The 25,832-nt window shown below is 35.9% G+C and overlaps 2 protein-coding genes across 2 annotated transcripts; both read left to right on the top strand.

The window, feature by feature from the left end:
* Positions 1 to 280: 280 nt before the first annotated feature.
* On the top strand, positions 281 to 15,956 carry LOC129309796 (callose synthase 5). The gene is given in 44 exon segments (XM_054951514.1): positions 281 to 593; positions 727 to 1,021; positions 1,121 to 1,221; positions 2,314 to 2,435; positions 2,574 to 2,670; positions 2,808 to 2,918; positions 3,004 to 3,132; positions 3,240 to 3,332; positions 3,510 to 3,601; positions 3,746 to 3,872; positions 4,010 to 4,147; positions 4,227 to 4,303; positions 5,798 to 5,876; positions 5,964 to 6,095; positions 6,179 to 6,293; positions 6,678 to 7,012; positions 7,362 to 7,414; positions 7,528 to 7,588; positions 7,674 to 7,755; positions 7,848 to 7,897; positions 7,989 to 8,075; positions 8,365 to 8,487; positions 8,585 to 8,680; positions 8,791 to 8,874; positions 8,965 to 9,125; positions 9,685 to 9,808; positions 9,911 to 10,005; positions 10,144 to 10,261; positions 10,367 to 10,518; positions 10,803 to 10,912; positions 10,996 to 11,121; positions 11,199 to 11,267; positions 11,421 to 11,610; positions 11,722 to 11,833; positions 11,913 to 12,032; positions 12,109 to 12,224; positions 12,308 to 12,391; positions 12,830 to 12,942; positions 13,060 to 13,289; positions 13,681 to 14,478; positions 14,624 to 14,674; positions 14,778 to 14,963; positions 15,156 to 15,210; positions 15,213 to 15,956. Coding segments are annotated over 43 exon segments (5,748 nt in total). The 5' UTR covers positions 281 to 593; positions 727 to 840; the 3' UTR covers positions 15,386 to 15,956.
* Positions 15,957 to 22,854: 6,898 nt separating this feature from the next.
* LOC129307943 (BTB/POZ domain-containing protein At2g13690) lies at positions 22,855 to 25,588 on the top strand. Its single transcript, XM_054948895.1, has 2 exons — positions 22,855 to 23,734; positions 24,484 to 25,588. The coding sequence occupies exons 1-2, from the start codon at positions 23,003 to 23,005 to the stop codon at positions 25,426 to 25,428; spliced, it is 1,677 nt and encodes a 558-aa protein (XP_054804870.1). The 5' UTR covers positions 22,855 to 23,002; the 3' UTR covers positions 25,429 to 25,588.
* The last annotated feature ends 244 nt before the right edge of the window (positions 25,589 to 25,832 follow it).

Below are 25,832 nucleotides of genomic sequence, written 5' to 3'. Positions count from 1 at the left end.
CTAACCTCTCCTTCTCCTTCACCCTCCTCATTTTCTGTTTCGTTTTCCAATTTCCAATTCCCTATTCTCTTTCTTGCTCCGTTTTTACAAAAATTCAGTTGGCTCCAGCACTTTCTTTTTCTTTTTCACTTTTTTTTTGTGCTGTTTTTTCTTCTTTTGGGAATTCTAATTCCTCTTCTTCATTTCTTGCCGTTATTATTGATCAAGAGGTGCACGTACATTTCCATTGAAGCATCGTTTTCTAGAGTTTTCTCTGACCTTGACGGAGAATTACGATATTTCTCACTCTCTTTTGTGTTCTCAATTATATTTGTAAATCCTGTTGCCTCCATTTTCTATTCGCGCTACTTAAAGTTTGTATATCCTCAATCACACACGCACTCTCTCTCTCTCTCTCTCTCTCTCTTCCCTCTCATCAGAAAGTGCGTATTGAAGCGTGGCGATTTAGTTCTCCTGTTGTTCCTTGTTTTTGTTGCTTTTATCCGTTGAATTTCTTGGACCTTCACGTCTGGAAAATTAGGATTTACACTTTCTTGATTTTTAATTCGTCAATCTTGTTGGTTTGGCTTCATGCACTTCACCAAAAAGTTCTGGTAATTTCAAATCCCCCCCCCCCTTAAATCTCTCATACATTATAAAGTGCATGCATTTTGTAGCATGAATTTTATGATGCCATCAGTTTGGTTTCCGGAAAAACATCTGAATGTTGAGTTGTTTCCTGTATAGTTTAAGATGGACGCCAAGGACAGATAACGTTGACGATCGATCATCTGGACGGAGACGACGAGGGGAAGAAAAATAATTGATTAAATCACTGCCTGAAGGTAGTCGCCGACGCCAATGACGAATCACGACTTGGCCCCGCAATCACTGACGAGACGGCCGTCAAGAAGCGCGGCCACCACCTTCTCCACCGAGGTCTTTGACAATGAAGTCGTTCCTTCCTCCCTCGCCTCCATCGCACCCATTCTCCGAGTCGCCAATGAGATTGAAGCCGAGCGCCCCCGAGTTGCCTATCTATGTAATCGATACGATCACAAATTAATTCAATTTTGAACCCTCCTCTGTACATTATCACACAAATTAATTGGATATTGGTTTATTTGTTTTAATCTGGAAGGTCGCTTCTATGCTTTCGAAAAGGCGCACAGGTTGGATCAAAGCTCCAGCGGGCGTGGCGTTAGGCAGTTCAAGACCTTACTGTTGCAGCGATTGGAGAGGGTAAATAAAACCGTTCCTCTTCATTTATCTCACGTTAGTTTATAATCAGACCATTAATAAATGGATGGACAGTGCGGAACACAGTTTTTTCTTGATGTGCCAAACACATTTAATTGCGAACGAGTGACCAATGGCCTGGAGAGTAGGATTAAAAAAGAGAAAATGGTCCCAATAATGAGGTACTACAATATGTTAAGCTTTTATTATGTAATTAACTAATTATATATGGTATCAACTAACAGGTGACAATATAATGTTTATTGGTTAAATTCATCTTAATATCTCGTCAAATCAAATCATATATTAAAAGAAGTCCCAAAAAAAATTATGCATTAAGTTGTAACGACCATTGTGCATAACTGGATAGGGAAATTTCTGCCTGGCTCACTATAAAGTGAAAGTTTTATGAATTTAGAATGCTTGGTGGAGTACATCCAAACACTCACCTTTGAAGATTAAAAAGAAAAATTCAACACTCTTGTTTTTTTTTTTAATACCTCTAATCTCTAAGTAGAAAGAGAGGTTAAGAGTAAGATTTATGCTTTATTAAGAGTAAGATTTATTCTTTATTTTTATTAAAATTTGAATTCTCTCAAATTAATCAAACAGTTTAATATCTTTTAAACAGTGAGAGTGATGCTGTAATACAGTGGATTAGTATGTTCCTATAATTTATTTTTCTTTACATGTTTTATTTTCCCTCATTTTAGATATATTTTGTTGGATTTGACTTCCTTATCATTCGCTCTAATTATAATTTTTTATTTACTTATCCAACTAATTTACGCCACAACCCTACAACGGCCACAGCTGTGACAGAGCTTATCATAAACCTAATAAAGAATAATATTATTACTTATCTCAATTTTACACCCAATTCAGACTAGTTTGTATTTAAATCTAACTATTAATTTTTTTAAGTCAATGATGTTGACCGGATTTTTCTCAGACATAGTTTTGACCTGCTACAGTTATTATTGGCCTAGAAATAACATGTGAACAGAGATTCGTCATGTAATTTAAGAAGGGCAAGTGAGTAGGTAACTGTTTCTTTTTCCCCCTCATTTCAACTCACTATGCGTCCAACTCCAGGACAATGCATCCAGTCTTGCCTCTCGGGTTAAGAAGACAGATGCGAGAGAAATCCAGGGTTATTATAAGCAGTACTATGAACAATATGTCAGAGCACTAGACCAGGGGGAGCAGGCTGACCGGTACATACATGTTCGAATTCATGCAAGATTATTTGTTTTTACTTAGTTTGAATATTCTCTCTGGTTCTCAATTGTAGAAGTTTTCCCTAAATTGCTTGTATGCTAAGTAGCAAACTTTGTTCGCTACTTCTTTTACAGAGCACAGCTCGGTAAGGCTTACCAGACCGCCGGGGTTCTTTTCGAAGTGCTTTGTGCCGTCAATCAAACTGAGAAGGTTGAAGAAGTAGCTCCTGAGGTAAGCCTCGATTCACATAATTTCAGATTCGTTTCACATACTATATATATATATATATAGTATATATAGTTTCACTCATTTTTCCTTGGAATCTCTAAATCCTGGAGATGTAACAGGTGTAAATTTTTTGTAAGCAGATTATCGCGGCTGCTAGAGATGTCCAGGAAAGGACAGAATATTATGCACCTTACAACATTCTTCCCCTGGATTCTGCTGGGGCTTCTCAGCCTATTATGCAGCTTGAAGAGGTAATCTTTCTGCAGTATTTATGTTGGATATTCCTTCCTGTTTCATTTGGCATTGCATTTGAATCCTTTGACTCTCTCATATTAGATCAAGGCAGCTGTTTCGGCGCTAGGGAACACTCGTGGCTTGAACTGGCCTAATTCGTTTGAGCAACAAAGGCAGAAAGCTGGAGATTTAGACCTGCTTGATTGGCTTAGAGCCATGTTCGGGTTCCAGGCATGTAATCCGCTCAAAAGAAAAAAAAAAAGGAGAGAATAAAAGATTATGCATGCCTGAATTTTTATTTAACCTCCCTATATTATTAATGGTTTATTTGGATCCAGAGGGACAACGTCAGGAACCAGAGGGAGCATTTGATCCTGCTTCTTGCTAACTCTCATATAAGAATGATTCCCAAACCCGAGCCGCTCAACAAGGCACGTAATACTAAGTTAATTTAGTTCCTCCTATTTGGTGGAAGCATCTTAGGCTAAAATAACATGGAGTTAAAACAGAAACACGGAATACAAAGTTAATTTTGAATTCTCTAGTTAACTGAGTAGCCGTGCCCTTTTTTTTGGCCATGTATTAAATTTGTTTTTGGTCAAATGCAGCTTGATGATCGAGCAGTTGATGCAGTGATGAAAGATCTCTTTAAGAACTACAAAAACTGGTGCAAATTTTTGGGTCGAAAACATAGTTTACGGTGAGATATAAGCTAGCCTGCATCAACGAACATTTATGGCATTTGGCTTATTTCTTATGCTTTTTGGTTGTCGTAAACATTTCAAGAATAAGTCAGAAACTTGTGATGCCAAAATTGTATATCATATATCTTGGTTTTTCACAGACTTCCTCAAGGTCAACAAGAGATACAGCAGAGGAAGTTGCTTTACATGGGTCTTTATCTTCTCATCTGGGGTGAAGCAGCTAATGTTCGCTTCATTCCGGAATGCCTCTGCTATATATTTCACAATGCAAGTACAAACTTCCGTAAATTTCTCACTTTCTTATGCCAGTCAGAAATGTCTTACTAAATGTTACTTGATTTATCCTGGAGGGGTTAATTCAATTTTTTTCAAAATTTGCTAACAATATCTGACAATTACTTTAGATGGCATATGAGCTCCATGGTTTATTGGCCGGAAATGTCAGTATTGTTACTGGTGAAAATATTAAGCCTTCTTATGGGGGTGATGATGAAGCATTTCTGCGCAAGGTTATAACTCCCCTCTACCGAGTAATTGAAAAGGTACGTTGCCGTTCCAACATTTTTGGGGACTATGGAATTTACGTACGCTAACTTTCAATGATGCTGGATGACCTTCCAGGAAGCCGAAAAGAGCAAAAATGGAACAGCTTCTCACACAACTTGGTGCAATTATGATGATCTAAATGAGTATTTCTGGTTCGTTTAGCTTTAGGTCTTCACATGGACAACGACTTTCAGTGTGTTTGGATTAGTTTCTAACTGAAGTTGGGATGAGCTAACTGAGATTAGGATGTAAAAAAGTCAAAAAAATTTGTTTGGATGAGCAAAATATTCCAACCTCAGTTAAGGTCAGAATGAGCTTTTTCTCCAAAGCCACCAGACCTGGCTTCTGCGTTAACGTTGGCATCAGCATTGCTCGTATAGCCGCACTCATGTCTCAATCTCTACTTTCTCCATCCCTTACACAGTTGCACTTTCGGTCTCTCTCTCTCGCACAGACAAAAACATTGCACTCTCGGTTTCTCTCTTGTTTGGTTCTCATGTTGTCAACTGTTGCCCAACTTGCTTGCCATTGCCCCTCACCCAACTCAAACTCTCCATTTTAACTTCCTTCTTCACCACTTGAATCACTTTAATGGTGATCGACGATGAGAGAGAGACGAAAATCAAAAGCCCTCTGTGTCATCTCTGCCTTCTTTCTCGTTTTTAACCGGCGACCATGACAATGTCAGAATCCTCGCATTCCTTCTCTATCCGAGCAACTGTAGGTGTTCGTGTAGTGTGTGTGTTCTCCGATCTGCTTTGTTTGCTCTTCCATGCGTTCTTTGATCTTTATCCATGTAGTTGTGCTGTTCAGGTCTCTGTTTGAAGTCGCGCATGCTTTTCCCTGCTATGCTCTGTTTTGCTATTCCATGTGTTCTCCGATCTTCCCTGCTCTTCTCGATCTTTGTCCGATCTTTGTACTCTCGATCTCTCTCTCACAGAGTCATGGTTGTTGCTCACAACATGATTCAGGCTCACCACACCAGTCACCCTCACGGCCTCACCCCTCGACCTCGACCTTCTTCTTCTTATTTGAGTTCAAGTACTCTCTCTCACTCTCGCTCACGATCACAAACTCATGGCTCACTAGTGGCGGTCACCCCCCTCAACCTTCCCTTCTTCTTCCACCTAGCTTTCTCATCTTCCACAATGTGTGTTGCTGTCGTCCTTTCCCCTTTGCGCTGCTTCTCTCTTCATTATCTCCATCTTCAACAAATTTTTTTAGTTTTTTATAATTAAATATTATGATTTTTTATTAGATAATATTATATAGTTAGAATTGAATTTTTTTATTATTTATTTTTTAAAAAATTAAGATTTTTTAGTTATTAATTATCATTTTAAGTTTAATATTTTTTTACTTTTTAGTTAGTAACAAAAAATAAATAAAAAATTTAGGTTTATTTTTATCATTAAACATCTCAATTGACTTTTATTAAATCATCTAAACAAATTTCAATTTATATAATTTACTGAAAAAAAATATCCAAACATAAATTACATTATATTCATACTTTTTTTATAATTTTAATTTATTAACCTTTAATTAAATTTTAACTTATAAACTTTTTAATCTAAATACACACAAATTGTTTGATGGGTTCATCAGTTCATTAAATATTCGTTTTTCTTGGCATTCTGCTGCAGGTCATCTGATTGCTTTTCTCTTGGATGGCCGATGCGTGATGATGGTGACTTTTTTAAATCAACTTCCAACGTGGCACAGGTACTAGGTACTTATGTGTAGGATAGTAGCCTTCATCATAGATCACTTTTTCGTTCACTAATCACTAATATATAAATTCTGTATCAGGGAAGAAAAGGCGTTCAGAGAAAATCAAGTTCTAGAAGTAGTGGAAAATCAAATTTTATTGAGACTCGGACATTTTGGCATATTTTCCACAGTTTCGATCGTCTTTGGACCTTCTATTTACTGGGTTTGCAGGTATATAATTTAAACGAAAGGAAGTATTAATGTTTCTCTCCTCTGATCATACTTGTGAGAAGGCTTGCATGTTCTTATTGCAGGTAATGATTATTATTGCATGGCGAGGAATTTCAGTAGCGGATATCTTTAAGAAAGATGTCTTATATGATCTATCCAGTATATTCATTACTGCGGCCATTCTGCGCTTCCTGCAAAGTATGATATATAATACTTTCATTTAAATGGCTTTGTATCATGCTACTATCGGATCACTAGTTGCATGCTTAATTTTTATCATTTAATTTGATTGTAACTCTCTGAAGTCATCATGTAAGCGGTAGTAACTCCGTAACCCATAGAAGCACAAAAATTGTATTATTGAATTTTATTCGGGTTTATGGCTGAGATTAGAATAAAAGATTCTAAATGTCTTACTGGAATAAAAAATAAAGTTGTGTTAATTTAACTTCTCTTCATTTTTTTTTTTTTAAAGTAAGTTTGGAAGTGGATTCCATATCTCCTTTGACCCCTGCTTTCATGTCTTTTGTCTTTTGCCCAGATAATTGACCATAGTTTCCATTACTTTTTATGTTGAACCAGGTATCCTGGACTTGATCCTGAACTTTCCGGGCCATCATCGATGGAGATTCAGTGACGTGCTAAGAAATATTCTTAAAATCATCGTTAGTCTTGCATGGGTTATCATTCTTCCAGTCTTCTACGTGAATTCCGTTGACCATCCTCCGCAAAGTATTAAGAAGTTGCTTTCCTTTTTCGATGAAATAAGGAGCATTCCAACATTGTATTTCCTGGCAGTTGCATTATATATTCTTCCGAATTTACTAGCAACTGTACTCTTTCTTTTTCCAATGCTCAGGCGTTGGATCGAAAACTCTGATTGGCATATTGTTAGACTTCTCTTGTGGTGGTCACAGGTATGTTACGGTTGCATCATGCTTACGTAACTCTTTCCCTGGCCAATGCAACCTCTTTCTTCTCTCTTTGTAAATGCTGAAATTTTTTTTGAGGTTACTATTTGTTTATTGCGAAAGCAATGCAAATATATATGCACACTGTCTTGAAATCGGTAGGGGAATGTGTTACAGTAAATTTTGTTTCTTTTCTTTTTCTTAATTATCCTTAAAAGAGACAATCATACATGTATAACGGAAGCAATGTGGAATTCACAGAAGTCTTGCCGTAGCCTATTCCTAATCAATCTGGAAGCTCTAAATTTATATTTTCTTCTTTTCATCTTCTTAACAATTCGTTAGCCTCCTGCAGCCAAGAATCTACATTGGAAGGGGAATGCATGAAAGTCAATTTGCTCTTCTAAAGTAAGTTTTGGAGAACCCTAGTGAATGATGCTCAAATAATCTGTGGTCCTTCCCTGGGCTTTTTATTACCTTAGAATTGTTAAATTATGTGCGTCGATCTTCTTGTATTTCAGGTATACAATTTTCTGGTTGCTGCTTCTTGCTTCCAAATTTGCATTAAGCTTTTTCCTGCAGGTAATTTTGATCACATGCAGTATTTTTTTTTTTTTTTTTTGGAATGCTGGTTTTCAATACTAACTGTGCTCTCTTCCTTATATAGATAAAACCTCTAATTAAACCCACAAAGGAAATAATGAGCATTCGGCGAATTCATTTTGCTTGGCATGAATTTTTCCCTAATGGTAGTATATCTTTTTTTCTTTGTCATGATTTGAATGCATCTGATTGCTTATTCAAGGTTATTGGCTAAATAGTTTCCTTCCTATATATGCAGCTAAATACAACTATGGTGCGGTTTTAGCACTATGGGCTCCTATACTTTTGGTGTGTATGCCATGTTTCCTGTTTTTGTTCGATATTTTAATCTTCTCATCGTTCTGGTTGGCACCTCATCGATTTGATATGTTCAATGTAGGTTTATTTCATGGACACTCAAATTTGGTATGCCATATTCTCAACTTTGTATGGCGGTGTTGTTGGGGCCTTCGATCGTCTAGGAGAGGTAAACATAAACTTTTGCCCCCTTTTTTCAACCTTTCTTGCTATCTTGGATCCCCCCCCCCCTCCAAATCTGTATTTCTATAACAAAATATACTTATACTATTTGTAATTATGGATATTATACAGCTTCATGTAAAGCATGAGACAGTATCGAGACTGTTGTTGGGGTTATAGAGTAGAATATAGATGTTTTATTTTATGGGAGCTTCACATTGCCTTAAATTCATATAAATCCTGCGAAACTGCAATATTTCAACAGCGATTTAATGTTGAACAATTTGCTTATACAGATACGAACGCTGGGCATGCTAAGGTCAAGGTTTCAGTCATTACCTGGAGCATTCAACACATGTTTGGTACCTACAGATATGAAACAGAAAAAGGGATTTTCTTTGTCAAAGCGATTTGCTGAGGTTGCTTTAACTTTTTTTTTTTTGGCTCTAATATCTTGTTGTTAAGTTGATTGCTGTCATTAATATGTCATCTTTACTTAAGTTCCATGTTGTATAGATTTCTGCAAGTAGAAGGATCGAAGCGTCCAAATTTGCCCAGTTATGGAATGAAATTATTTGCAGTTTCCGTGAAGAAGATATTATAAGTGATAGGAAAGACCCGAGATCCAAACTCTATTTATTAGTTGCTTTCTCATTTCATCTTTTTCTTCCATGATCTATCACTTTCGAACCCCGAACTAAACTGCGTTTGCATATTACAGGGAGATGGATCTTTTGTTGGTTCCTTACTCCTCAGATCCCAGCCTGAAAATTATTCAGTGGCCTCCCTTTTTGCTTGCTAGCAAGGCATGTTTTGAGCTTAGTATTTTTCTCTCCCCCTCTTTTAAGAATTATTATTACCAGTCCAGATACATTACCTTCTGACAATCTCTACAGATTCCTGTAGCACTTGACACGGCCGTTCAATTTCGAGGAAGGGAGAGCGACCTTCACAAGCGTATATTTGCGGATGAATATTTGAAATGCGCCGTGATTGAATGCTACGAATCTCTTAAAAATGTCCTAAACACTTTGGTGGTGGGAGAAACTGAAAAGAGGTGCCCTTTGGGTTTCTGAAAATGTCCTAGTGTTCACCTTTAGCTATTTTTCGTTTCCATTTTAATATGAACTATTGCATTTTTTTTAAGTGCAATTAGGTATCCTTTTGGTCAGTTACAAAATTTCCAAATAAATACACAAACCATTACCTGATTTGCACTGATAACAATTGAACTGCTGTGTAAGCTGTTTTCAATTATACATGCATGCAGGCATACAATATATCATTAGCTATACAAACGTATGAATGTATGTATATGACTTGCAAAGTACTCGCTTATATAAATTTTATTCCTTTTATATATTACTTGTCAGAAGGGAAAGTAGTAATGGTTGATCTCCCTAATTTGTTTTTGTTAGACCTTCATCTAAAATAAATAATAATAATAAGGAGAGCTTCATTTTGCATGACCAAGGATTTTTGCTTGGATGAATAAAACTATCAGTTATCAGTTTTTTTTTCCTCACTCTTGTCGTCATTATATATCATTGAGAGAAATTAAAATTCATTAAAATTCCATCATTACCTGGGCTTCTGAACTCATTGGGATGCAACAGGATAATGGCCATCATCATTAATGAAGTCGAGAGTAATATCTCAAAGAATACACTTCTTACAAATTTCAGAATGGGATTTTTGCCTTCCCTTTGTAAGAAGTTCGTGGAGCTCGTGGAAATCTTGGTGAGCAATTTAAACGGGAAAAAAAAAATTGTAGCTTGAAAGGTTTCTTGTCTCATGAAATATTTTATTTGGAATTTTACACACTGTTCTTTATTGTTACAGAAAGCCGCAGATCAATCCAAGCGGGGTGCGGTGGTGCTCTTGCTGCAAGACATTTTAGAAGTGATTACTCGTGATATGATGGTAAATGAAATCAGGTTTGTGAACTTTATTGCACTGAATTGGTGAATAATGTACTTGGAGTATTGTTAAATCATGTTTATTTTTTGGCCAATCTTATATGGCTCCTCCAAAAAAATAATAATTTTCATTTATTTTGATGCGATGCTCTGTAGTGAGCTGCAAGAACTTATACATAACAGTAAGGACACTGGGAGGCAACATTTTGCTGGTACTGATGAAAAACCTGCTATAGTATTCCCTCCTTTGGTTACAGCAAAATGGGAGGAACAGGTAACTTGGTAAATTTTTAACGTTGTTTTTGTACATGATGCTTTTACCAACTGATCCGGTAAACTTCTCATGATGAAATATTTTTGTTGCTTGCAATCGTTTCAGATAAACCGTCTTTATCTACTACTGACGGTAAAGGAATCTGCAATTGAGATTCCAACTAACCTTGAAGCACGCAGAAGGATTGCGTTCTTTACCAATTCCTTGTTCATGGATATGCCACGTGCACCACGAGTACGCAAGATGCTCTCATTCAGGTGGGTAACCTGTTTCCAATAGATCAGGATGGTCTCAACAATATATGTCAGTGTCGTACATCGTATCGTGACCTGTTTTTTTTTTTTTTTTTTGGGCCAAGGTATTGTGACCTGTTGAGCATCATGATTTTTTTGGCAATTATTGGAGCTTAGTGATTCTTAGCCATCAGAATTTTATGACGTCCTGTTTAAACTACTGCGAGAATACTAATTTTCTTTGCATATTTTACTGTCCAAAAAAAGTGGCTACCTTCAGATATTATAACAAGAATTCTTGTTTGCAGCGTCCTGACTCCATACTATAGTGAAGAGACCGTCTACTCAAAGACTGACCTTGAGGTTGAGAATGAAGATGGCGTGTCAATCATATATTACCTGCAAAAGATTTACCCAGGTTTGTAACAAGTAAAGCAGCACAGAAAGATTATACTTTTTGAATGAAGAAAGGCTGGCTATAATCTTATTGCTTTTTAATAGATGAGTGGAATAACTTCATGGAGCGACTTGACTGCAAAAAGGACAGTGAAATATGGGAGAAAGAGGAAAATGTATTGCAGCTTCGTCACTGGGCTTCATTAAGAGGGCAAACTCTTTGCAGAACAGGTAAATATATGATGACTGCTTCCTAATTGTGAGTTGATTAATATTTCACTCTTGTATTTACAAACATATTGCCGCAGTCAGGGGAATGATGTATTACCGTCGGGCTTTGAAGCTTCAGGCTTTTCTTGACATGGCCAATGATAAAGGTAAAATATAGTTTCTTTTACACCTTTTCCATGTTCTTGGGTGTCATATACTAGACTGTCATATTTAAACTTGTATTATCAACTATGGGTGTCATGTACTAGACCGTCATGTACTAGGTTAATTATATTTTCGTTTTATTTTCTTGTTATCAGAGATTCTTGATGGCTATAAAGCTGTCACAGTTCCATCGGAGGAGGACAAAAGGAGCCAGAGATCCTTATATGCCAATCTTGAGGCTGTGGCTGACTTGAAATTCACATACGTTGCTACCTGTCAGAATTATGGGAATCAGAAGCGTAACGGAGACCGGCGTGCAACAGATATCCTGAATTTGATGGTTAAGTATGTTCTCCTGTTGATCAATGATGTCGGGTTTAAAGTGCACATATTTTTGCTTTCAATTCCTGAAGTGCACTTGTTATAAGAATCAAATTTTTGGTTCTTCAATTGTAGCAATCCCTCGCTTCGTGTGGCATATATTGACGAAGTTGAAGAAAGAGAAGGTCAGAAAACACAGAAGGTTTATTATTCTGTATTAATCAAAGCTATGGACAATCTCGATCAAGTAAGTACAAATGGAACTCGGAAAAAATTTATTTACTCATCTTTACCTCAGAAGTAATTGCTTTTATCTTTTTTGGAAGGAAATATATCGAATAAAACTGCCGGGTCCAGCTAAGTTAGGAGAAGGGAAACCAGAAAATCAGAATCATGCCATCATTTTTACTAGAGGGGAAGCTCTTCAGGCTATTGACATGAACCAAGTAAATTATTAAGAATTTGTTACTGTAGTAACAAGTAGATAATGATTAAGATGGCTTACTCACCAATATTTTCTAGGATAATTACATGGAAGAAGCTTTGAAGATGCGTAACCTTCTGGAAGAATTTAATGAGGATCATGGGGTGCGCCGGCCTACAATATTAGGTGTCCGTGAGCATATATTTACTGGCAGGTCTGATCAATTTTCATATGCATAGAGTGAACACATTCTCTTGTTTGGATAATATCTTAATTGTTCCTAATCACTTGTTACAGCGTCTCCTCATTGGCTTGGTTTATGTCAAATCAGGAAACAAGCTTTGTCACAATTGGTCAAAGAGTTCTTGCAAGACCCCTGAAGTAGGATTTTCTCGCATCCATCTCATTGCATGAATGATTTATAATCAAGTACTTTTTTTTTTTTCCTTTTTTCACTTTTATAACAAATTATGAATTATGAATCCCAACAAGGGCTTGACTTAAGGAAGAATTCATCACAAGTTAATGCGGCATTCTTTAAACCTTATAGACTTTGATATGTAGTCGAGTTTTTCAAAGGACGGGGAAAAATATTATTCACGATATACTTGTCCACTTCTCTCCTTTCTCGTCCCTTGCTTGCTTTTCTTGTTAGAGTATCATCTCCCATGCTACTAGAACTTGCAGAAAAAATGAACAAAGAGGAATTCAAATATTCTTTTTCTTCTGCTGCTGTAAGACAAGGAAGGAATTAGAATAGATGCACAATGAAGTATTAGAAACATGTTTTCTGGCTTAAATGGATTTGTTCAACTGTAGGGTTCGGTTTCACTATGGTCACCCAGATGTTTTTGATAGAATTTTCCACATTACACGTGGAGGAATAAGCAAGGCTTCTCGAGGCATCAATCTGAGCGAGGATATTTTTGCTGGTAACATCTTGATACGCATTTCCTATTACTACTTATTATCTGGTTTCTTTTCTTACTTCATATGACTTTTTTTTTTCTTTTTAATAAACATGCTTCACATGACTTTTGCCTCTATAGGTTTCAACTCAACCCTCAGACGCGGCAATATTACTCATCATGAATATATCCAAGTTGGTAAGGGTAGAGATGTTGGGCTCAATCAAATCTCGCTTTTCGAAGCAAAAGTAGCTTGTGGTAATGGAGAGCAGACAATAAGCAGGGACATCTACCGTCTGGGACACCGTTTTGACTTTTTCCGCATGCTGTCGTGTTATTTTACTACTGTTGGATTTTATGTCAGCTCAATGGTAATTTTCTTGCTACAGTTTCCCCGGTGATGTTGTATGCATGTTCTTTTACTTAATAAGATTGAGTTTAATATTTGACATTCAAACCAATGTTAATGATTCTCTGAAAAGATTGATATACCAACAAGAGTGAGGGCAATGGAAATAGATCTGTCATCACTTGGAACTCCAGGCTCTGTTTGTGTCAGTTGTGTGTGTGAGAGAGATATCCCCAACCTGCACAAGGTTTTATTCAAATCAAGGGATCCTGCTGATAGAGAAATTCTGCAACAATGATAGCTTATATTTTCCTTGTGTAATCTATCTTATTTGTCCTAGTTACATGCTTGACTTAATTAGTAGCTCCTCTTCTGCGCCTAGTGGCACTAAGCTTCATTTTTCTTATTTGCAGATGGTGATCTTCATGGTTTATGCGTACCTATATGGCAAACTTTACCTATCTTTAAGTGGACTTGAGAACGACATAGTCAAGTATGCCAGGAGAAAGGGTGATGATGCTCTGAAGGCAGCCATGGCTTCACAATCCATTGTTCAAATCGGTCTTGTGATGACTGTCCCTATGATCATGGAAATTGGACTAGAGAGAGGATTCAGAACTGCTTTAAGTGACTTCATAATAATGCAATTGCAACTAGCAGCTGTTTTCTTCACTTTCTCACTGGGAACGAAGGTGCATTATTTTGGTCGTACTCTCCTGCATGGTGGGGCAAAGTATAGAGCAACTGGCCGTGGTTTTGTGGTCCGGCATGAGAAGTTCGCAGAGAACTACAGAATGCATTCCAGGAGTCACTTTACAAAGGGAATGGAGCTCGCCATTTTGCTTTTATGTTATCGGATTTATGGATCGGCGGCTACCGACTCAATATCATATACCATGATCACACTGTCAATGTGGTTTTTGGTGTGTTCTTTTCTGTTCGCTCCTTTCCTTTTCAATCCTTCAGGATTCGAGTGGCAGAAGATAGTTGAGGATTGGGATGATTGGTCAAAATGGATAAACAGTCACGGTGGTATTGGTGTTCCTGCAAACAAGAGCTGGGAATCGTGGTGGGATGAAGAACAGGAGCACCTGCAGTACACTGGGTTTCTGGGGAGAACGATCGAGATTATTCTTGCCCTGCGCTTCTTTATCTATCAGTATGGAATTGTCTATCATCTAAATGTAGCCAGAGGCGACAAGAGCATAATGGTTAATTATGCTTGTTACTATTCTTGTTTCTTATTTTAATGTCAAACTGTTAAATCTAATGCTTGGCATATAAAACCCGTTTGCTCTTTCTCTTTTATGATTGGGTGCGAAAATTATCATGATTGGACTATAATTTTCTCTTCAGGTTTATGGTCTGTCCTGGTTAGTCATAGTAGCTGTCATGGTCATCTTGAAGGTCGGTAATCAGTAAAAACTGGAGTTCATTCTGGCGAGAACTGTTTTCTCTGCTCGAGCGTAGTTGATTATATCTGATCGATTGATGGCATCTGAAATTGCAGATTGTCTCTTTGGGCAGAAAGAAGTTTAGTGCGGATTTTCAGCTGATGTTTCGTCTTCTGAAATTCTCGCTGTTCACTGGGGCCATTGTCATTCTCGTCTTAATGTTTACTCTGATGGATCTCACAGTTGGAGATATCTTTGCAAGTCTACTAGCCTTTACGCCAACAGGATGGGCACTCGTACAGGTTCTTGTTTAGTAGCCTATGCCATCTTATTTTGGAATATATTTTTCTCCTCGATCACGCTGAAGAAACATCTGAACTTCAATCTTTAACTACATGCTAGACACGAAAACTGAATCACCTATGTGGGGGGGGGGGGGGGAACTGGTGAATATATATCACATAATGATGGGTTTGAGGTTATGTGATGGACAGATAACACAAGCATGCAGGCCAGTGGTGAAGTGGCTTGGAATGTGGGGGTCCGTGAGGGCTTAGCAAGGGGTTATGAATACTTGATGGGGGTAGTGATCTTTGCACCAGTGGCGATATTGGCCTGGTTCCCATTTGTTTCAGAATTCCAGACGAGGCTTCTGTTCAACCAAGCATTCAGCCGAGGGCTTCAGATCCAGAGGATTCTTGCTGGTGGCAAGAAGCACAAGTAGTGACATGACATTCATAATGATCGGAGCACGATGGGGCCGAGAAACAGACATTTTGAAGATAGAAAAGAAAATTTGAAGCAAGCAAATTGATGGTACGCGTAGCCAAAGTACCACATCTATAGATCCACTAAGTCCACTGCTACCTCCCGGTCTGCGGCTTGCTGGTTGAGAAAGATGTGATTTTTTGTTTGCTTGTTTCATTTATTGGTTGGCAAATCCTACAATTCTTTGTCTGTCAATAGATCATTGAATAAAAAATCCTAAGTGTCACTGCCTTCTACCTGACCTCTTTGTTCGTGTTATCTTCCTCCCCTTATCCCTACCCTCTTGAGTCTTGATGGTGATCGTCAACTCAAAAGTGCTGCGCCCTCGTTCTTTTTCAATGGGCCACACTTGTTTGAGTCAGCGCACCATACACACGATACACTATTGTGGCTGACTCACCAACAAGCCATGGACCTAGATGGGCCTTGGGAGTCCATGGAGGTTCTATTCATGAATTTTGTTCATTGGGCCAGAATAATTCATTATTACTATTTTAAATAAATACATAATCATTGGTCTTATAGGTTTTTAAGGTTTTGTTTTTACTTCATATAATTTATTTCTAATGTTTCAGCCACTGTTTTGAAAATCGAATCGGACCGGTCGATCGGACCAATCGGACCGTCGACCGGTCTGGTTTTCGGTCTGATTCAAAAGAAAAAACAGTTTTAAGAGTTGAGCCAGTTTGAGCCGTTTCGAACCGGCGGTTGGATCAGGAACCGAATCCAGTTTTCAAAAATTGGACTGTTAAAAATTTTTTTTTTATTTTTCATCAAATTTTAAAAAAAATGACTAATTTTTTTAATCATTTGATATTATATTGTATCATATGGCTTATTAAGTCATGATAAACTTAAAATATTTAATTTTTTTAAGTTAAATAGCAATTTCATATATATTTTTTATATTTAAATTATTATATATATATATATTTTTTTAATTTAATTATTACGTCACCGTTGGTCTAACCAGTTGAACCATGTAAACCGTGAACCGCTGACTTTTTTGGTTCAATGTTCGGTCTGATTCTGAAAACATTAGTTTTTGCCTTTATAATCCTTATAATTTAACATCATTTCAAAGGAAAACTGTTACTCAATGCTATTAAAATTATGAAGATTGAAAATATTTAAAAAAGTATAGAAATTAAAAGCAAAACTTGATGAAATTATAAAATTAATGGTTATGTTTTCTTTTATTTTAATTTAACCCGCCCTTCTTCTTAAGTTCACCCACAGTACAAGTTATTCCTTGCTCACTGACCACTATAGCATCAAGAGGACGAGCCTAAACGAAAGTAATATTCAAAGAAATAAGTAAATACCAATATGTGAATGAGACACCTTTTAAATCAACTAAATCTACTTAGAAGTTAGAACGTAGAAGCAACCCGTGGGCAAATTTTTTTTTTTTTTTTTCAGTTGGGAATGATTGGATTTGAAAAAGTGAGAAAGGAAAGGGATGCGTTGCGAAGGCAACAAGCAAAGAAATGAAAAGTTTTTTTTTTTTTTTTCCCGACGAAAAGATAGAAAGGGCTTGGAAATTCAAAGTTTGACACTTTGTCGCTAAAATATATAAATGTTTAGTTGTAGAAATGGAGGCCGCCAGTTGCTTTACAGAGTATATTTTATTTTATTAACGAATTAAATTCCGATATGTTCCATTTTATTATATTGTTATATTTAAAGTTTAAAAATACTTAAATAAATCAATTCAGAACTAAACATATTATATGTATTATCTAGAATATTTTTCTATTATTATTGTGTATATATTTCAGTCATTATTAAGAGATATTATTTTATATTATTATTTAATTATTAGTTATTATTGTGTTGTCTATTTGTTAGTATATATAATGTACCCTTCAAATCAGTAATACGCATGACATTTTTCAATCATTATCTGGTTTATCTTTTTTGCCTTTAATAGCTTTCATGATATCAAAGTCATAGAATATTTTTTTTAATGATAAGTCAGTTTTCGAAGAATGTTAGCCTTCCTATGCATTAGTTGCGTCATGAGTTTAGATCCACCTCAAATTTATTTTCGCATATCCATAGGGCAATTTCAATAAATTGGTGTTTGTGGATTCATTAACTATTGGATCGTATTTAAATTTGGTCAGTAGGTAAGGAATATCCAATGTGTGATTTTCAAAGATCAGATTGTTGATTAGTTGCCTAATGTGAAAGTTATTCCGTTCACACTATAGCCTCAAGTTTGGGTATTTTTCATTGAGAGGTTGCTCAATTTGTCTCAGTTACTTTGAATGGTTGCAATTACCATCATAGGTTGGATACCTAGTCTACTTTGAGATCCTCTCTAGTTGAACTTGAAACTTTGCCACACACATTTATTTCCAATTTCTCCCTATCTATTGCCTTTTCTATTCTTATTGATAAACCCTTTTAGTATTCTGACTCTACTTGTTGCAATCATATGACAATCATATTTTGATATCTCCTTCCTTGTTTTGCATCACCTATACACACTATTGATAATTTTCAAATGCACATTAGTTATACTGGTACTGCTTCCTTGTCTTTCCTATTCATTCATGATACATATGTTGCTCTTATCATTAACTTCAACCTTCTTTTGTTGGACTACTTGTTGATATGAGTTATGACATTTATTTAATAAACGTGGTTGTATTATGATGAATTTTTAAACAAGACAGGTTATTGGAATTGAGCACAAAGTTAGTTTTATATTTGAGCTCACTTCAATGCACCTACTTGAGATCACTGCTCCCACATTGTGTGTTGCCTCCACATCCTTCTATCCTAATATTTTCCTTGATTTATGGATCATCATCTTGCTCATCATTCTTTGAGTAAATTGTGTTCTTTAATTTTTAGTGATCTTTTAAATTATGTTCATAATAAGTCTTTACAATGCATTTCTTGTTAGACTACTAAACACTCTACTTTGTCTTTTCCATAAAAATGATTCTATTAACGCTTCTTAATTTGATATGATTCATTATGCTGTCTGGAGTCCTGCATCTACTCCTTCAATAGAGGGATTTTGATACTTTGTCATTTTTTTAATGACTTTTCTCATTTTTCCTAGATTTAAATAATGAAACATTGATCTAAGTTACTAGAACTTTATATCAAATTTGATACTATAATTCACACTCAGTATCCTAAAGTCACTAAAATTTTTCATCATGATAATACTTTAGAATATCATGGCATAAAGTTACCAGAACTTTAGATTACTTAACTTTCTTGATTATCATGGCATTATTTTTCAGTGTTCTTGTCCTTACACTTCTCAACAGAGTAGTAGTACTGAGTGTAAACACCATTATATTCTTGATTCTATTAAAGCATTACTCATTTTCTCTTCTTGTCCTGAATGATTTTGGGGTGAAGTAGACTTAACCTATGTCTTTTGAATTAATTGACTTTTGTCTCTTGTTATTAATAACATTTCTCCTTTTAAGTGTCTCCATGGTTTGCCTCTCAATTAGAGTCTTTTAAAAGTCTTTGTTTGTGCTTGTTTTGTTCTTCTTCCATCTTATGAGACCAACAAACTTCAAGCTCGTACTTATGTCTGTTGTTTTCTTGGTTTTGATTTTAAGCATAAGAGTTATCATTATTGGGATTCTTTCTCTCATCATATTCTCATTTCTCAACATGTTGTCTTTTGGGAAAATATCAAGTCTTCATCTTTAACCGATCTCTCATCATTTTTCTCTTCTTCATCTCCTATTTTTAGATATGTTCTTACTGATATTTTTCCCAGTGACTGAGGCATAGACTTTTCTATTGAGCTTGTTTCTCCAACTCACGCCATGCCTGCTCCAAATGTAAGGTCTCCTTTACATCTCAAAGTATGATTGCCAAGTTGTAAGAATTTCAATTTAGGATTTCAAGTTTTCAAAATTTAAAACTCTTTAAAGTATCTTTGCAAGTCAAAGCAAAATCTCAGTTTAACTAGTATGAAGAAGCATGTGATCTCAAAAAGAATCAAAGTATTGTGTAAAAATTGAAAACAATAGAAGAGTATAAAAGAAAGGTGTGCACTGCAGCTTATATGCTTCTATGCCATGCGTTGCAATACATTACAGGATATTTGACAGTATATGTTTCTGTCATATGATAGCAACTAGGATGAACTTCCAACGCACCCTATTTCTCTATTCTACATTCGATTGAGATGATGTAGGTGTCTATCAAGAGCTTTTTTTTAACTCTAACTATTGGCTTTAGTCTTATGATCAAATTATTTTTTAGTCAAGATTTAGATACTCATTTCACAATTCACTCCTTTTCATCATTGACACATATCTTGGGTGCCCAAAACTCATATTAAGAGTCAAAAGTCTCAAACATACCCTAGACCACACATAGATTATAATGGATATGTGCAATACATCATATATCTAACAACACATATACAACACATTTTTAATACTAAACCCTTTAATTACAAAAAATAAAAAAGGGAGCCTTAAATTCATAAATCATCATATCATTTCACAAAAATCACAATCTTCCTAACTTTCTACTTGCACTAGTATTTTGACCCTATAATGGATTTCACAATCAATATGGATATGCTCTAAGGCCCAAAATACATAATATAATGTCACAATTTCATAGTGCAAGTAAGTTGAAAGCATGAATTTTTTCTAGTTGGCAATATCATGCAAGATTATACACATTAATAAACAAAAGGAATATGAGGCCTATAGATATGATAGCAATCTTATGCCTCAAACTGTTTCCCTTTAGCTTGTCCCGTTGAGCTAGTTCCTGTAATATTAAAGATAAAGGGGTGAATACAATCACTCAGTAACTAAGGTTTATCTAACTCATATTAATCCATGTTAATCAATTTAAATGTAAGGAGCAAAGATAGCATTCTTAAGTCATTTAACATAATCAAAACCACTACTCATATTTTCATTCATAATGTCATATGCTCACAGAATAATGACTTAATAACAAAATTTCACATGGATACAAAACTAATCATATAATTTTCATCGCTAGGGTCATCACAATATAGACAACCATATGCCCTTTTATCACTATATGTATGATCACACTTTCCTTATGTTCTCCTTATGCCTCTAACACAAAAACATAGGCTATAACACATTAGGATTGTCCATAAAACTGAGACTACCCTAACCATTCACAAGGGCTACCCGATGAAGGTCACCTATCTCACTTGTGGTTCACAGTTTCCCCCAGTCATTCTCCCTAAACTAGCTTTCCTATTGAACAAGTAGAAAACTGCTAAGTTCGAGTTCCTTGTTAAACCGATAGGACAATTCCTCATTAAACAAGTGAGACAATATGAATAATAAATTCAGGCTAACCATTGAGCTCTGATGGAAGCCTTACCATGTGAATTTTAATCATATACTCCTCTTTTTAGGCGAACTCCCGTCTCTCATGATCACACAGTGCATTAAAAATGTAATTTTTCATAGCATGCAAATTTTCACTATATAAGAATGCATAACATCATTATCATACTCAAGTCACCATGGGACATCATATAACATATATATTATAATCATTGCATTCCAATTCACTCCACAAACACTAACATCGTTGAACTCCACTAACAATCATATCATTAAACTCCATATAACACATCATTGAACTTCATTACCACACACTTATTATACTCCATGTAGCACAAAATTGTTGAACTCCTTTAACAAGGAACTGTTGAACCTTGAAAAATTAATATGTTGGATTTTCAAATATTTTATGCCTTACTTGCATTTCAAATAATTTAACACATTTCAGTTTATACATGTAAACCAATAAATCAATCAACACATAAAAGTATAAAAAAAATTTCTTTTAATTACTTCAAACTTTTGAGAGGTCAAAGGTTTTGCCCTTCAAACACACACTCTCAAAGCTTCCATGAAGCTGAAATGATGCCAAATATGCTCACTTTAAAATTAATCACAAAATAATTCATCAATACCCCTTTTGTAAAATTTTCACTATCTAGTTCAACAGTTCTTCACTCTCAAGAATCAATCTCCTCAGTGATAAAGGTACCCATAGCGTTTTTTAACTTCTTCCAACTCACATTAACTTCATTAAACCTTCATCTAGCCATTAATGGAGCCACATTGCTCCACTTACCTCATTAGTAGTGGATTTTTGTTTATTTATAGTTTCCAACAACCAAAAACACATGGAGTCATAAATGCTATATTTAAATAGCTCAATCAATTCTTGTTAACTCTATTTAAGTCAATAGGTCTTGACAACTCTTATTAACTCTATTAAATACACTTAACAATTTTATTTTTTTAAAACAAAATATAAACTTTCAAAGATATTTTTCATTTAATAATCTTAAATCTATACTTAACTAGTATTAAATAGAGAGAGAGAAAGGGTATTATGGGAATAAGCCTATTTAATAAAATCTTAATTTTTTTTAAAGTGTTTTATATTTTGAAAAAGTAAATTTTTCTCAAAAGTATTTTATAGTTTGGGACAAAGAGAGTATTAAGTTCTTGTAATTTATTTTATTTTAATCAATTCCTTCTAATTTGATCAATTAACTATGTTAATCCTTGAATGTTAAAATTATTAATGAATGATTAGCTTTTTCAAAACAAAAATACTTTTAAAATTTACAAGAAATTTAACTTAACACTTTTGCCCAAAAAGAATAAAATTTATTTGAATTCAATGCTTACATTTTAATTAAAATTTTTATGAAAATTATATATATATATATATATATATAAAGTTATTTTGGAGACATAATGTAATTATATAAATTTTGTGCTATAAAAATTATGCAATTAATTCTAAATTTAAATAATACTTTAATAAAAATATAAAATATTTTATTTTATTTTTTAAAAGAAAAAATTCAAAAATTATAACCTTTGGAAATTAACATATTTAATAAATCCAACATAAAGCTTGACTAAAATAAAATATAAGTACCTAATTTATAATTGAGACAAACTATAAATACCTATAAATTAATTTGTCATGTTAAATATATTATACTAAAAACGGCATTGCAATAATGAAAAATCCTAATGGTAAATTACTTATTTAAATGTCAGAGGGATTTTTTTATATAAAATCAAAAGTTCTGAAAAAATTTGTATAATTTGTATAATTAGGCTTACAATAACAAATATTAATGTCGTTCGGCCAAAAAAAAATTAAAAAAAAAACTATGAAGGCCCAGGATAAACAGGTATAAATGTGAGTTTGTCATATTGCACATCATCTTGAAAATAAATTATACTGTTACAAATTTAATTTATTTTTTTAAATTGAAAGGTGATATATAAATAAACGAGACTTGATATGATAATAAATAAAATATCTTGTAAAAGCTTACTTATAAAACGATAAAGGCCTTTGCTAAAAAAAAAAAAAAACCAATAAAAGCCACATCCAACGAAACAAACCACCATACTCTGTCACTCTCGCTCTCTCTCCCCGGTAAAAAGAATCTCCCTCGTGACCTGCAACGATGCCACCATAGCTCCTTCTCTCTTCAGTTCGTTCTGTCTCTCTCTCTCTCTCTCTCTAAAAGATTCCTTCCATGGACCATTCATCCCGCCGCAAGCCGAGCTCACGGCGGCTGCCTCATACTTCCCATCCGCCTCGACGCCGGGCGTGGTGTTGCTCGTTTACAGTTCCACCTTCTAGCCCCGACAACCTTTCCGTACACCACCCAAAACCCCTTCATACCAACCCCCGTAATTTCTCCAAGCCGAGTTTCTCTGTCCCGACCTCACCTCAGAGCGCCAAATCCGGGTTCGGCAGAGTGGGTCGGATCGACCCGCGTCGGATCTTGTCCCCTGGTAGAGTATCGCCGATTGATTCTGATCCCGCACTTGATTCCATCCAAGATATCCTTGTCGTTCCCTCTCCATTGGCTGATTCCATTTCCACGCCCAAATCACGCTCTCAGAGCTTCCGTGCTCCTTCCGGGAAATTTCAACCCCCGCCGGAGTGTTCTGGCTCTGTTAGCGGTACGAAGGATTTGTTTGATGTGAGGTTGAATTTGAAAGGAAAGAATGGTGGCTGCATGGTTCTGGAGCTGAACTCGGATGTTCTGAACGCCAATTCCGAGGTTTTTGCTGAATTAATAGCGAATCACAAGAAGGGATTGCCCTCAGGCACTTCCCCTGGGCCGAAAATATGCAGAATAGAGGTGCCAGAGGTGGAGAATTTTGGAGTTTTCAAGGAGACCATTGAACTCATGTTTGAGGAGGAAATTACGAAGCGCCTCACAAAGATTGGCGTTTATCGATCCATTGACATTTTGGAGGTTAGTATCTAGTACGTTTAGCCTAAGCTTAATGTTTTTTTTTTTTTTTTAATATTTCATATCTTTCCCCGTATTTCCTGTTCAGCTGCGTGTATCGTTTAAGGGTTTTGAGTTCACTGTTTTATAACTATCCCTGTATATTAAATATTTTCCCCGACCTTCTTGATGACATCGCCTGTGCTGCGTGCTTTTGTTGAATGACCTTTGTGGGACGATGATGCCATGGTAACTTGTCAAAGCATAAGAATATCCAATGTAGTTTTCAAAGGGTAGATTTCTGGGGAAGTTGATTTGTACATAGACTTGAATGCTGTGGTCATTAATCTTAGATATAGTTACCAGCTAGAATTAGAATTAGGAACCTATCTGAGGAAGATGTGGATAAAGCTTGGGGGCTTGAGACAAGTCATGGCATAAGATTGGGAGTATCTTATAGCTATGCATGGTAGCATGTTCACCATACAAATATTATGGAGAGGAAAACGTAGGCACGCAAAAAGTTTCTTTTCCGTGTCACGTTTTTAATTGCTGTGCATAAATTGTTTTCATTATGATTGGTTCCAAGAGCAGGGCATAATATCAAATAGAAGCATCCTGTGCCATAAGTAAAGCAATATAGGACCAAAAAAATAGAAAATATGCAATGGAGCCTTGAAGTAACTTTGGTGTTTAAGGAACTATATAAAATTGCTGAGCATTGCATATGTGTCTCTTTAATCTCTGACATGTTTGCCCTCTCCCATTCCTAGGTGTCAGCAGGTATCAAATTCACCAAGGGTGTTCTGTCCTGCTTGAAATACCTGGAGGCTGTTCCTTGGACTGAGGAGGAAGAAGAGAAGTTGAGGAGTCTATTCACCAGGCTTAGGTTCGATGATGCGACAACCAGAGACATCTTAGGAAGACTATACTCCAATGATTCAGTAGATTCCCAGTCTAATAGTAATATAGCGGAGCAGCTTGTTTGGTCCATCACTTCTTGTGTGGATAACAATGCAAGAAATGAACTTAAGTTGCTGGTCAAGAGTCTTCTTTGCAGAAGTTCAGTCTATGAGAAGAATCATCTTGACCTCAGCAAGGAGGACTTGTATGCCGTTAGCCAGTCATGTCTGAGTTCACTTGTCAGCCTCTTCGAGGAGGCAACTGACAGCCTCCCTTCTGAAAGGTTGGTAAAGAAAGACGTAGGTAAACCTCTGATTGAACGCATCTCCAGGCAGGTTGATAACATAAACTGGTTGCTGGAAATCATGCTTGATGGGCAAGTGGCAGAAGACTTTGTCGATATTTGGGCGCAGCAGCAGCAACTGCTCAAACTGCATGAAATTGCATCCCCCATGATCAGATATGAACTTAGTCGAGTGTCAGCAATGCTACTTGTCGCGATGGGTACCCGAAAATTGCAATGCAGGTTAGAAGCCAGATCAGGGCTTCTCCAAGCATGGTTTGGACCAATGCTGTTGGACTTTGGTTGGCTGCAGAGATGCAGAAAGGGACTTGCAATAAAGACCTTGGAAGAGGCTATGGGTCAGACACTTCTTACTCTACCTCTAAAGCAACAGTACATGCTGTTCATGGATTGGTTTCATTACTTCTCCAAGCATGGCACTGAATGCCCAAACCTCAGCAAGGCATTCCAAATATGGTGGCGCCGATCATTCTTTAGAGGCTCAGAAACTGATGCCATTGAATCAAGGTAGATGGTAGTAGTATTGGTATTTGTGATTTTCATTTTCTACCGTGTGTAGAGCCTCAGTTAGGCGAGAAATTCTGAAGCATGTAAACTGAATAAAGCAGATAAACCCCTTGGAGTCATTGTATTGGTAGCTTGATGCTTAAATGATATCAGAGTTTCTAGAATTTTTCTTCCATTAATTGCCTGACGAAGGCTATGCAATCAAGTATCTCGTTCTGATGTTTTATCGTTGATTTGCAATTGAGTAGCAAATTATCAATCTGTAATTTTCTGAGGCTAATTACACTTGTTATTGCATGGGATATGTCTAAAAGCAACTTAATGAAACGCGAGGTGTTGTACCAAAATCATCATGACGTTAGAGAATTACTGAAAAGGTATGGTGGGTCAGTTTAGGCGGGACAAAGG

The sequence above is a fragment of the Prosopis cineraria genome, unplaced genomic scaffold (genome assembly GCF_029017545.1).
Source record: "Prosopis cineraria cultivar Desert tree isolate PC_DT_omini unplaced genomic scaffold, ASM2901754v1 PC4, whole genome shotgun sequence".
Taxonomy (NCBI): Eukaryota; Viridiplantae; Streptophyta; class Magnoliopsida; order Fabales; family Fabaceae; genus Prosopis; species Prosopis cineraria.
Note: the sequence above shows the minus strand (reverse complement) of the source record. Positions and strands in the feature narration are given on the sequence as shown.

What these genes read in the sequence shown, in the direction of transcription:
- LOC129307943 (XM_054948895.1), top strand. Translation starts at nt 23,003, where the DNA reads ATGGACCATTCATCCCGCCGCAAGCCGAGCTCACGGCGGCTGCCTCAT. An exon ending in GATCCATTGACATTTTGGAG is followed by an intron (nt 23,735 to 24,483) that starts GTTAGTATCTAG and finishes TCCCATTCCTAG; the next exon opens with GTGTCAGCAGGTATCAAATT.